At 54.0% G+C, this 12843-nt stretch overlaps 1 protein-coding gene across 1 annotated transcript; it reads right to left on the reverse strand.

The window, feature by feature from the left end:
* Positions 1–5067: 5067 nt before the first annotated feature.
* DES (desmin) lies at positions 5068–12419 on the reverse strand. The gene is made up of 9 exons (XM_035007067.1): positions 11746–12419; positions 10653–10713; positions 10440–10535; positions 10133–10294; positions 9832–9957; positions 9195–9415; positions 7864–7907; positions 6069–6151; positions 5068–5847 (listed from the first exon to the last, which is right to left on the reverse strand). Exons 1-9 carry the CDS (start codon positions 12321–12323, stop codon positions 5806–5808), a joined length of 1413 nt encoding a protein of 470 aa, XP_034862958.1. The 5' UTR covers positions 12324–12419; the 3' UTR covers positions 5068–5805.
* Positions 12420–12843: the final 424 nt, after the last annotated feature.

A 12843-nucleotide genomic window follows, 5' to 3' on the forward strand; every position in this document is an offset into this window, starting at 1 on the left:
CACTGAATTATGTCCACGGGGATTAAAAGCCTTGAGGAATGAAATTTCTTTATTGTTTGCATGCATTCAAACTTACTCTTTGTACTGTTCAGTTCTTCAGGTTTTGACAAATGCAGAGAATCATGTATCTTCTACCTCAGGACCATACAGAACATCATCCCAAATATTTGCCTGAACATCCCCTTTGTGGTCAACCACACCCCCTCCACCAACCCCTGGCAACCACTGATGATAAATTGAAGTTTTACACATGAATGTAATTCTAAAAGGTAAAAATATGGGGAAAGGCTTTGCAAGCAGATGGAACATCAAGAACAAAGGAAGAGACTATTCTGTTTTTTAATTTTTTTAAGATTTATTTATTTATTTAAAAGAGAGAGCGTGTGCACACGTGAGTTGGGGAGGGCAAAAAGTGAGAATCTTCAAGCACACTCCCTGCTGAGCATGGAACCTGAGGCAGAGCTCGATCTCAGGACCCTGAGATCATGACCTGAGCCAAAACCAAGAATCCGACACCCAACCGACTAAGCCACCCAGGTGCCCTGAGACTATTTTAAAAAACAATAACCCCGGGGTGCCTGGGTGGCTCAGTTGGTTAAGCAACTGCCTTCGGCTCAGGTCATGATCCTGGAGTCCCTGGATCGAGTCCCGCATCGGGCTCCCTGCTCGTCAGGGAGTCTGCTTCTCCCTCTGACAGTCCCCCCTCTCATGTGCTCTCTCTCTCTCATTCTCTCTCTCGCAAATAAATAAATAAAATCTAAATAAATAAATAAATAAATAAATAAATAAATAAATAAATAAATAAAAAACAATAACCCAAAGCCATCTAGCACTGGACCTCAACAATTTTCTCAGAATGCATGCAGTAGGTGGTCTATAAAACTTGGTTGGTTGGTTGGTTGAATACATGAACTGTGTGGTCTTGAGCAAGTCACTTAACATCATTAAGCTTCAGTCTCTTCATCTATAAAATGGGGTAGCTCAACTCAGGGTTTCTTCATTCATTCAACAAACATTTTGAGTTCCTCCTCTGTGCCCGCCACTGTTCTAGGCAGTAGGGATGTAGCAGTGAACAAAATAGACAAGGATTCCTGCCCCTGTGGGAAAAACGGAGCAGGGCAAGGGAAATGGGAGCGTGGTGGGGCTTGTACTTTCTAATAGGGTGGTTTGGATCCTCACTGGGAATGACTGAGCCAATCTTAAAGGACTGAGGAAGCAAATGGTACAGATGTCTGGATAGGACTGCTTCAGGCAGAGGGGGGAATGTGCCCGGTAGGCTCTGAGAAGAACCAGGGGGCCAGTGGGGCTGGCGGGAGTGGTGGGGAGGGTAGAGACATGAGGTCAGATGGGTCGCACAGGCCAGATAGCCTAGCATTGTGTAGGCCATGGCACTTTTATTCCTAGTGAAAACGGGAAGTCATCTTGGAGGATTTTGAGCAGAGGAATTACATGATCTGACTTAGGTTGTTGTGATGGCTTTAAATTATTATATTAAATATTAAAATGAATATTAACTATTTAAAAGGCCTGGCACAGGGCCTGGAACATGGCTTGTGTATCTCCTGGCCGAGTGTCTGGAATGGGGACATCCATTGATGTGTGTGCTCAGCGGTGTGTGGGCCTGGGGAGAGAGGGCGCTGGCCGTGCGAGTCGCTGGCGCCCTCTCCTGGAAGAGCCCGCACTAGCTGTGACCCTCAGAAGCCATCCGGCTCTGGCCAGGCCCGCCACCCAGGGCAGCTGGCTGGCTGCAAGGCGTTCATCTGTCCCTCAGAATGGGCCCCATAGTGCCCTGCGGCCTGGCGCCGGGCTGGCTTTGTGCTGCCAGTCTGCCCTGCCTCGCGATCACAAGCCTGTGGTGTCATGGAAAGATATCTGGACTCCAGAGGCCACTGAGCCTGGGGCCTGGTCTTCTTCTACCACAGATAATGCTGTGTGACCTTGGCAGTTCAGCCCACCTCTCTGGGCTGTGGGGAGTTTCCTGCGGGTCATAATGATGCAGCATGCACCTGGCACATGGTCAGAGGTCAGTAAATGTTGGTTGGATCAGTGAATGAAGTGGGGGCTATCAGCCTTCCCAGTAAATATTTAATTTAGAGAAAAGTAAATAAAAGTGCTCAGTGGGTATTCATTCAACAAGTAGTTAAATATTTAATGAGCACCTTCTATAGAGCAAGCACTCTCCCGGGCACCAGGGAACCAGTGTGAGTAAAACGATGAAAACCTTCCCCTTTGTTGGCTGGCATTCGGGTCCTGAACCAGAGGTCATTGACGGATTTGCGTAAGTGTCCTGGGCAAGCAGGTGAGAGGAGGAAGAGGGAGGGGTGAGTGGATGTGTGGTAAGGTCTCAGAGGTAGGGGGAGGAGGGAAGTCAGAGTGGACAGAGAAGGCAGGACTGATTTCCTGGCTTAGGGACACATATGCCTCCACAGTCCTTCCTACCTCACTCCTCAGGTGGGGTCTGAGTTGGTCTAGAAATGGGTCCCCTGGGTCCAGTGAGAAGCGAGTCAGCCCTCCATGAGCTCTCTTCTTTCTTCATGATGTTCAGAGTCTTAGAGGAGAAGACACCAGAGTGTCCCAAGGAACAGGGAGAGGTTTTGCCAGGGAGGTGATGGGGTGCATGTGTACGACCACATGGAGCCCAGATCTTTTTTGGCTTATTTTGTCCACTCTTTGGGAGCACCATAACCATGTCCCCTGCCCTAGAGTGCCTGCCTCACTGTCCAGCTCCCAAGGAGATAGGCAAAGCAGAGGACTTAGAACTAGAGGACTTCTACTTAGGGATTTTTTTTGTTTTGTTTTTATTTTTTTTTAAAGATTTTATTTATTTATTTGACAGAGAGAGACAGCGAGAGAGGGAACACAAGCAGGGGGAATGGGAGAGGGAGAAACAGGCTTCCCGCGGAGCAGGGAGCCCGATGTAGGGCTCGAGCCCAGGACCCTGGGATCACGACCTGAGCCGAAGGCTGACGCTTAACAACTGAGCCACCCAGGCGCCCCGGTTTTGTTTTTTGAAAGATTTTATTGTTAAGTAATCTCTATACCCAATGTGAGGCTTGAACTCACAACCCCAAGATCAAGAGGCAGATATGCTCTACCAACCGAGCCAGCCAGGCACCCCGAGAACCAGAGGACTTCTAGTCCCAGGAAGGCTCTGCTCAGAGAATGCTTCCCCACTGGGGACACAGGGTGGGTCTGAGCCTCCTCTCTTCTCTGAACAAGTGGGTAGTAGTCACAAGAGACCGAAGTGTGCTGAGGAGGAGGGCTTTCTGACTGACAGAGCTATCCCCAGCTCCAAGAAGTCAGGAGGTAGTGCGTTCTCCGACACCAGACATTCAAGCAGAGCTTGATGACTGCTCATCAAAATGTTAGGGCGAGCCTGGGGAGGCGACTTCTGGGTTGTGGGCGTCACTCCCTGGGGGACTTGCCATCTGACTCTGAGAGTCTAAGATTTCTAGATTCTTTCCACTTTAGTGACTAGTCTACACCTAAGCTTTTTTGGAGGGTAGGGATGTCTCTAAGACCTTCCCTGACCTATGTGTCCCTTTATCCTTTATGGGGTAGATGAGCGAGCGTACTCATTTAAGGGAAAGAAGAAATTGCTGAGAGGCTCCTGAAATTACTCACAGATACGTACACCACCTCTTATCCACCCGAGCCCAGCCTCACGCAAGCATTTCTCTCACAGAGAGACTAGCTCAGGTTCCAGGGCCCCCACCAGGCTCAGGAGTAAGCCCCTCACCCATCCCTCCTCCTATATCCCAGGGTGAAGACACTGCAAATGCTACTTCTAATTTCACTTGGAATTCCACTACGGGTTGATTGGGGGTAGTTCTGAGGTTTGCAGCGTTCATCCCACTAGGGCGCTAGGGGGAAAGAAATGACCACGGGTCACCAGTGGCAGAGGGAGGGGACCCCGGGTGTGCCCATGATGCTCCCCAGGGAAAGCTGAAGAATACCACAGAGAAGGGTGCTTTCTTATAGGGAGGAGCTGCTTAATCCAGAGGGAAGGGGCAATTTGTGAGCAAGGGTAGCATCCAAGGAGAGGGATAAAGAGACATCAGAAAGGCTTTGGAAGTTTCTGGAAAAAGCCAGTTAGGAATGTCAGACTAGGGAACTTAAGACTAAAGCCCTATTAGGTTTTGGATTCTTTTTTTTTTCCCCCCACAGACTGTCTGAATTTACCATGTTTGTGATCCCTACCCTCTTTTTCTCTCCTTTAAAGAGTAATCTCTTAAATCTGTGAGGACTAACTTGAAGGCCGAAGCCTATATGGATCCATCAAGCTTCCTAAATCTTAGACCCAAGTGGAATATATTTTTTGGAAGGACTGAAAAGAGACAGGCTTCACTCCTGTCCCCTCATAGCTACCCAATGGCCCCCAAGCCTATACTTCTATATTAAACGTTCCCCACAGAAACCTTTCACATACCTGTGTTAATACTTTGTTCCAGGATTTCCTCATTTTTTTTCATATGTCCTACATTCACCTATACTTACCAAATTCTCCCCAAATTTCCCTTTGGTATTTTCCTTGAGATTGCATCGCATTGAAAGTCTAGGTTAACGTAGGATGAAGTGATATCTTTAGAGTGTTTGAGTCTTCTTCTCCAAAAACAATATAGAACTTTCTATTTTTCTTAACATTGTTATTTTTCCTGAATCGACCCTTGTCCATAGAAGGTGCTCAGGCAGATTTAATGGGAGGGGGCTGTGAGCTGCTTTGGGGAAGGGAATAGGAGAGCCCTACTTCAGAGCCCGTCTGTGTCTGTCAGAAAGAACAGCAGGTGCTGTCCCTGCGGCCTGATGGTCTGAAGCTGGGGTAGGGGGCCCCAGGGAGGCATTCCAGGAATTGGGGCCTAACAGGAGATATTCAAAGCTCCCTAACAAAAGCCCCCTGCCCACCCATCCCCACCATAGGCCACATACACACAGCGAGGCTGGGAGGTTCTGGGAACAGGAGGGGTGAGAGGCCCCGGGGGATGGTCTGAGTGGGAAGGAAGCCAGCACATAGTCCATCTCAAGGGGCCCCCGGAGACGACCAGGCAATCAACACATCCAGGGACGTGCTAGGCTAGTACTTCTCTTTTTATTGTTTCTGTCCAGAGCCCCTGCTGCAGGGGAGGGGCAGGCACGGAGGGGGGCACCCCTCCCCCTGCCTGAGACCACTCTCTGCCTCTCTCCTCTCCTCTCCTCTCCAGCATCTCGTCCACCCTCTCTCCTTCTGAATCTCCTGCTCCCACATCTGGCACCTTCTGGGGTTCCCTCTTGCAGCCCCTGCTTTCTAAGCCCACCCTGGGGAAGGTAGGGGCCATGGGGTCCATTTCAAGCCCCCATTCCCACAGGGGCTAGTCTTCCAGTCACCTGCCCGGCTTGCTGGGGAGGCTGCCCTGTCTCTCTGACCCAGGCTAGGGAGTAGGGAGTGGGGAGGTCTATAGGTTCCATCCTGATCCTGTGGGGTCCCAACGCCCTGCTCTGGGGCCCTCTCCAAAGGCAGAGGCTAGGGCCTGAGGTCACCGAGGTGGGAGGGGACTGCTCTCTCCTGGTTCCATGCTCGCTCTGCAGCTAGGAGCCAGGCTCACTCATTTCCAACATCCAGGACTCACATGGGTGGGGCTGCCTGTGCCTGGGCAGGGGTGGGCCATGGCCCCTGTGGGGGCCACGCGTGGTGGTCGGTGAGCAGGGGTCAGAGGCTGTGAGGGGAGCACTGTGGCTGGGTGTGGTGCCCTGGGATAGAAGGAGGCTGGCTTCAGGAGGCAGTGAGGACAGGGGCAAGGATGGTCTCTGGTGGCAGAGGGGTCTCTGGCTTTAGAGCACCTCGTGTTGCTGCTGTGTGGCCTCACTAACAACCTGGGAAGGAAGAGAAGCCCAGTCCAAAACAGTGCTGGCAGGAGAATGGAGCCCCAGCCCTGGGTTGTCCCCCCCGCCCGCCCACTCCAGTGTAGCAGGACCCCCTCTCCCTCCAGGCAGGGCCTTGAACCAGCACAGCTGGCGGAAGGCACCTGGCTGACAGCCTCACAGACATACCGCAGAGCCCCCAGCAGGCTAAGGGAACCAGGCAGATGGCTCACCTCCCCATCCCGGGTCTCGATGGTCTTGATCATCACCGTCTTCTTGGTATGGACCTCAGAACCCCTTTGCTCCGGGCTTGTTTCTGTAAGAGATCCATCCACACACTCAGCCTGGGCCACTCCAGGGACTGGGAGTCCATCCCTGGTCCCATGGGGTGATCTCCCAGAAGACTCCTACCCCCTCAAGATGGGCCTATTACTTTTTCAGCAAGACTTTATAACCTGCCCTTAAGCCCAGCACCTAGCAGGTGGCTCTACAGACACTGAGGCCAGTCCCATGGCTGAGATGGGCTCAGGAGGCAGTAGACGTGCTCCAGCTATGAGCTGATTCAGGAGAGTGGGGGACCCCTGAGGCCCCAGGCCACCCAACGTTCCCATTCCTCACATACTTCTTCACTCCCTCTCCACCCCCGGGGTCCAACACAGCCTTGCATGAATTTGTACCCTGACAGAACCCCAAACCCAGTCCCAAGATACAGTTTTGGAGGACCTCATGGTACCCAGTCCCCTTTAAGAGTCCAGATGAGGGGCGCCTGGGTGGCACAGTCGGTGAAGCATCCAACTCTGGGTTTCGGCTCAGGTCGTGATCTCAGGGTCATGAGCTTGAGCCCCACATCAGGCTCCATGCTCAACGCGGAGCCTGCTTAAGACTCTCTCTCCCTCCGCCCCTGCCCCCTGCCCTTTCTCTCTCTCTAAAATAAATAAATAAATCTTTAAAAAAAAAAAAAAAGAGTCCAGATGAGTAAACCATGTCTTAATGAGAGACAGACAGGAGTCAGTTACTGATTCACTGTGCTGGCGGCCAGTCCCTTGCCTCTCTATGCCTCAGTTTCTTCACCGTGAAACCCTAACAACAACGCACTACCAGGGCCACACAGCCATTGATTTGAAAAAGCATTAAGCGGTTTCAACTGCAAGGCTCACACTTGGGTGTCTGCATAAACTACCGAAAAAAGACGTTCTGAGTTTTATAGGGCGGGTCAAATTTAGGTCCTGAATATTGTGAGTTTGGTGTTCATGAATCACCTCAGCGAGCAACCAGCCTGTGATGAACGTTGTAACTCGGCGGAGCCCAGCGTGTATTTTTCCCAATGGAAATGAACATCGAAGACAAAAAAGGTTTGATCTAGGAAAGGCGACACTGCCAAGGACTCCGACTTGCTTTCCTAATGTATCATTATAGCATGTTTTTCTGCTCTCTGGGGTTGGAAAGCCACTTGATCTGCATAATATTAATGGCAGAATGGCAGAATGCCCTAGGAGCTCGTTCTTTTAATTGTTTGGCTTTGCTAAGGTTTGGCTTCATTTTTTTTTTTTTTAAACGTGCATCCAACATCTTGCTCCAGCAAACTGGATGTGTTCAACAAGCAGCTGCGGGGTGGGGGTGGTGGGGGGTGCTTGGCAATTTGCCAAACAATGGCTGGTGGGTGCCTTGTAGCCCAGGGTGTGTGCCTCTAGATGCTTCTGCTGCCAGACCCCCAAGGACACCCCTGGTACCCTCAGAGTTTGGGTATATTGGGAATAAAAGCTGTTTGCCGATGTTCAATAATCCCAGAAGGCGCAGAGGACATGGTCAATATAATATAATACCATGAAATAAAATAAAAAGCTCTCTCTGTTAGAAGGTGCCCCTACCTAAACTTCCCCACCTACCTGCAGCAGCCGCCTTTCTCTTTCCCAGTTCCCAGCCCCGTCCCCACGGTTCCACCCCCCGTCCCTGGCTGGCCTCGGGCAGTGCCCATGCTGGACTCCTGCCCCCTGCCACCCCAGCATCCACCTGCCAACATGCACTCACCTCGGAAGTTGAGAGCAGAGAAGGTCTGGATGGGGAGGTTGATCCTGAAAGGGGAGAGATCAAGCCCCCGAAGGGTTAGGGCCCTCTATCTCTCCCTGTGACCACCCATCAAAGCCTGCCCTGGTCCTCACTAAATGCCACTGTCAGCTGTCCCTGTCCCACTGACCCTAACACCCCCACTTTCACACTGCTAAGGGCACGGGGTCAAAGGGCAAGTCCAGCTGTCCCAGGAACTGTCCCTTCTGGGAGCTGTCCCCTTCCATCTCTGACCTGCTGGCCTGACATCAGTACTCCCGACCCCCCTGCCCTCTCTAGTTCACCAGGATCTCCTTCTTCAGGCACCGCAGAGTATATCAATAACAGCTGTAGGCCACATCCATCACGTATGCCTACCCTCCAGCCAGGCTGGGAACCTCTGGCCCACCCATGGGAGGGCTAGTTCCAGGGTAAACGCCATCCCCATTTATGCCTAGTGCAGGGAAAATACAACACATCTCGAGCTTAAAAGGTCATTATATGTACATGTAATTCTATGAAATCTGACCTCTCTTCATGTGCAGGTCTGTATTTAAACATGCCTACTGATTATTTTAAACTTTAGATATTACTGTTTTTATGAGTATCAATAAGCATCAAATTTTTTTTTTTGAGTAATTGACCTGTTTTAAAGTGAGGTTAGGTTTACCTACAGTGAAATGCACAGATCTTCAGGATGCAATTCAGTGAGTTTTGATCAGTGTCTACATCAACGTAACTACCAGTCTAAATCAAGATACAGAACATTTCCAACACCCCAGAAAAGTTCCCTTGCATTGTCTTCTAGTCATATGTCATTTTCAGTATCTAGAAGTGAGTCGTTCTGAGCATGTCATGCTATCTTTTCCCGTGAGCTTGTGTGTGTGTGTGTGTGTGTGCATCCTTGGGCACGAGTCTCTGCCCCCTCCTTCTTAGCCTGTGTCCGGGGCTCTCTCTTTGTCCCTATCTGCCCCCTCCCTCTCCTTCCTCATCATTCCCCACTCTGCTTTCATCTATCCCTTGACTGGCAGGAATATTTTATGACTGGTTGCTGAACATGGTTTTATATCGCTGCTCTTAATTCTGAAGGTGGATGAGGGAATACTTCTTTTTCTCTTTTTATAGAAGCTATTAATTAAATCACTTTTTACCCAGGTGGCCTTGGTTAATTCTCTGCAATTAATGGTGTGGTGGCCTCTTGTATAAAATTATTTCCAGATCTTGCTAACGTGATCCTGAACCCCTCTCCCCTCCCACCCCTGGGGGCAGGAATGGGCCCCTGGGCACTCCTCAGAATCCCACCACCAGCCCCTCACCGGCTTTCCTCGCCCTCCAGCAGCTTCCGGTAGGTGGCAATCTCCACATCCAGGGCCATCTTGACATTGAGCAGGTCCTGGTACTCGCGCAGGTGGCGGGCCATCTCATCCTTGAGGTGCCGGATCTCTTCCTCCAGACGCGCAATGTTGTCCTGGTAACCGCTGGCCTCACTAGCAAAGCGGTCTTCCATCTCGCGCATCTGCCTCATCAGCGAATCATTCTGCAGGACAGCGACACCCAGGTCAAGGAGAGGCATGGAGGGGTGGGCATGAGGGGCCCAGGGTGGGGAGAGACACAGCCCTGGGGCTGGGGCGCCACCCCAGATGGTAAGTTCCGGGAGTTGGCACACTCTTCTGAGCTAGGGAACCCTGAACTCAAGTGAAGTCTTCTCTGGAAACCCAGAGAATAGAAGCGATAAAAGGAAGCATCCATGTCTTTTCTCTCCACCACCCCCATCTAGGAGACCCCTGATTCCTGAGAGTTCAACTGAGAATCCACCTGTCTGTTTTCACCCCTGTGAGAGATGTGAAGAGCCAGAGGCCCAGAGAGGGTGTGTGATGGGAACCAAGGTCACGGAGTGAGAGTGTGAGCTGTGGGCCAGAAGGAGCGGGCCGGGCAAAGTGGGCAGGCACTCACAGTGCCCTTGAGGGCGTCGATCTCACAGGTGTAGGACTGGATCTGGTGTCGGTACTCCATCATCTCCTGCTTGGCCTGGCGCAATGCGTCGTTGTTTTTGTTGGCTGCCTGGGTCAGGTCGGACACCTGAGGGCAGGGAGGGGTACTGAGATGAGGAGGCTGCAGGACGCAGGTTAAGGGATGGCAAGGGAGCCTGCAGACCCTGGCTCACCCTCCTCCCCACGGAGAGAGCCACAGGAAGCACCTCCAAACAGGGATGGAGGGGGACAGAGGGGCCAGGCCCCTGGGCCAGGTTGCCCACCTTGGACTTGTACCATTCCTCAGCTTCTGAGATGTTCTTAGCCGCAATGGTCTCATACTGAGCCCGGATGTCCCTGAGGGCTGCGGTGAGGTCCGGCTTGGACATGTCCATCTCCACCTGTACCTGCTGCTCCTGAAGTTGAGCCTGTAGCTCTCGGATCTCCTGCAGGGCACAGCCGGGCCTCAGTACTCTACCAGGCCCCACCCACACGGCACCCTCACACCCCGGTTCCCAGAGCCTTGCATGGCTCCTCCCCCTTTCCAGCTGTTCTCACTAAGGACCCTTAGGAGGAAGGCTGAAGGCATACCTCTTCATGCACTTTCTTAAGGAATGCAATTTCCTCGTTGAGAGATTCAATCCTGCGCTCCAGGTCAATTCGAGCTAGAGTAGCCGCATCCACGTCCTAAGAGTGGTCAAGCAAGAGGGAGAGGGTCACTGATAACCCAGGCAGGGCAGGGGGAGACCAAGGGCCACCCAGGGTCAGAGGGGTAAACCTGCTGGGGGACCAAAGAGGGCTCACCGCTCGGAAGGCAGCCAAATTGTTCTCTGCTTCTTCTTTCAACTGAATCTCCTCTTGCAGCCTGGCCAGAACAGACAGACGGAAAGAGACAGTTGGTGGGGATAAAACTGGCCGTGGGGATGGCCAGGTGGGGGCTGCCCAGGGAGTAGGGCTCAGGACACCAGGAGGAGGCCTGCCTATAGGGTAGAGACAAGAGGCCCTGCCCACCCAGGGAGGGGACAGGAAGTGGCCCAATTTCTTCCCCAGAGCCACACCCCGGAAGTCTATGTCCCCACCAGATTGTGACCTCCCTGGGATTAGGAACTGTGTCTATTCTATCCACCTCTATGTTCCTGCTTCACAGCCCCAGTCTGGCCCACGTAGGTGCTCAATTATTGTTTGCGACCCGGGTGGTAGGACAGTGATTCTGCTCACTTGGGCTGTCAGAAGCAGGACCCACGAGTACTTGCTCTATTCTTGTTGCCTTTTCCTACTGGAAGCCTGGTGAAGTCCACCATCAGGCCCTCCAAGCTTTCTGGGGGCTGTGGCTAGCTCCCTCCTCTTTCCTCTAGCTTATCCATTCCCTTTGTGGAATGGCACAGCCTCAGCCTGGCCTAGAGACCAAGATCTGCTCTCTACCCACCTCCCCCAGGGCAGACCACAGAGGAGCCGAGAGCTACCACTTAGACTCCCCACCCCCTGCCCTTCACAGCTTGCCCCAGATTTTCCTTGTCTCCTATCAACCCCCTCCCCTCCCACCCCGCGACTGTACCGGGGCCTCCTCCCTCCGCTCATCTGCCTGTCCCCCATCGACACCACCCTGGCATCTTAAGATGCTTTTAAGGGGGCTGTCCACAGGGCCCAGGTCTCCCATTTCCACCCCGTGATGTCCCCAAGAAAACTCCTCCCTTGCAGAGTGAGAGCATGAGGGAGAGACCCGGAGTCCATCTCCCCTCGGGGGACACCGGTAGATGACTCTCTCCCCGCGGCGGGTAAGAGAGTGTCGCTGGCGCCCTGGGGGAAGGCAGGCCCTGACAGCTGCGCCCCAGCCCCGTGGCCTCGCCTCCCGCGCCCAGCCCACAGAAAGGGGGTTCTGGGAGCGCTGGGTCCTCACTTGGCCTTGAGCCGCTGCAGGTCGTCCAGCAGGTTGTCACGCTCGACGTCCACGCGGGCGCGCTGGTTGGTGAGCACCTCCACCTGGCGCCGCAGCTCGCGCAGCTCCTCCTCGTAGATCTCGGCGACCCGCGTCGGTTCGCGGCCCTTGAGCCGGTTCACCTCGGCGGCGAGCGCCGCGTTCTGCTGCTCCAGGAAGCGCACCTTCTCGATGTAGTTGGCGAAGCGGTCGTTGAGCTCCTGCAGCTCCACCTTCTCGTTGGTGCGCGTGGTCAGGAACTCCTGGTTCACGGCGTCGGCCAGCGAGAAGTCCAGCAGCTCGCCCGCGCCGTAGGAGGAGGGCGCGCGGGCCGACCCCAGCCGGCTGGCCCGCAGCGCCCCCAGGCCCCCGGCCCCGCCCGACGTGCGCGACATCTGGTACACGCGGGACGTCACCGAGCTCGAGGAGCCCTTGGTGCCGAAGCCCGCGCGCGGGAACACGGGCGAGCTTAGCGGGGAGACGTGTGGGAAGCCCCCGGCCCCGCCGAAGGTGCGGCGGTAGGAGGACACGCGCTGGCTGGACGAGTAGGCCTGGCTCATGGTGGCGGCGCGGGCGAGGCTGGGCGGCACGGAAGGGGCGGCGGGCGGCGGCCGGCTGGAGAGTGGATGCGTCCAGGGAAGACAGGGCCTCTTAGCCGTCTGCACTATTTGTATCCCTCCTGACATCAGCGCCCGCCGCCCCTCCCCTGACAGCTGCAGGATCCCGCTGTCCTGCCAGGGAGGGCGGCCGCTGGCGTGGGGGCGGGGAGGCCAGTTCCCCCGCAAGAGGCCCGCGCCCCTCCGCCGGTGGGAAGGGGCCCGTAAGAGGTGTGGGACAGGCTGGAGGGCCTAGGAGGGCAGAAGATGGGCAGGCCTGCCAAACCCTTCACCCGGGGCACAGAGCACGTCTGGAATCCCCAGGCAGGCCTCTTTCAGCCCTAGGGTGCCGGCCTCGTCCTGGGGGGTAGTCAGGGGAGAGAGTGGGGGAGAGGTTTCCACTTAGTTCGAGGGTGTCCGTTTTGCTCTGAGGAGAGACTTTGGGTCATTTCCTGGAGGAACAATGCCTAGTCCCAAGAAAGAC

The sequence above is a fragment of the Mirounga leonina genome, unplaced genomic scaffold (genome assembly GCF_011800145.1).
Source record: "Mirounga leonina isolate KUSES-001 unplaced genomic scaffold, KU_Mleo_1.0 Mir_151, whole genome shotgun sequence".
NCBI lineage: Eukaryota > Metazoa > Chordata > Mammalia > Carnivora > Phocidae > Mirounga > Mirounga leonina.

What these genes read in the sequence shown, in the direction of transcription:
- DES (XM_035007067.1), bottom strand. Translation starts at nt 12,323, where the DNA reads ATGAGCCAGGCCTACTCGTCCAGCCAGCGCGTGTCCTCCTACCGCCGC. An exon ending in CTGGAGGGCGAGGAAAGCCG is followed by an intron (nt 7,908 to 9,194) that starts GTGAGGGGCTGG and finishes CTCCCCTTTCAG; the next exon opens with GATCAACCTCCCCATCCAGA. An exon ending in TCGAGACCCGGGATGGGGAG is followed by an intron (nt 5,848 to 6,068) that starts GTGAGCCATCTG and finishes CTTCCTTCCCAG; the next exon opens with GTTGTTAGTGAGGCCACACA.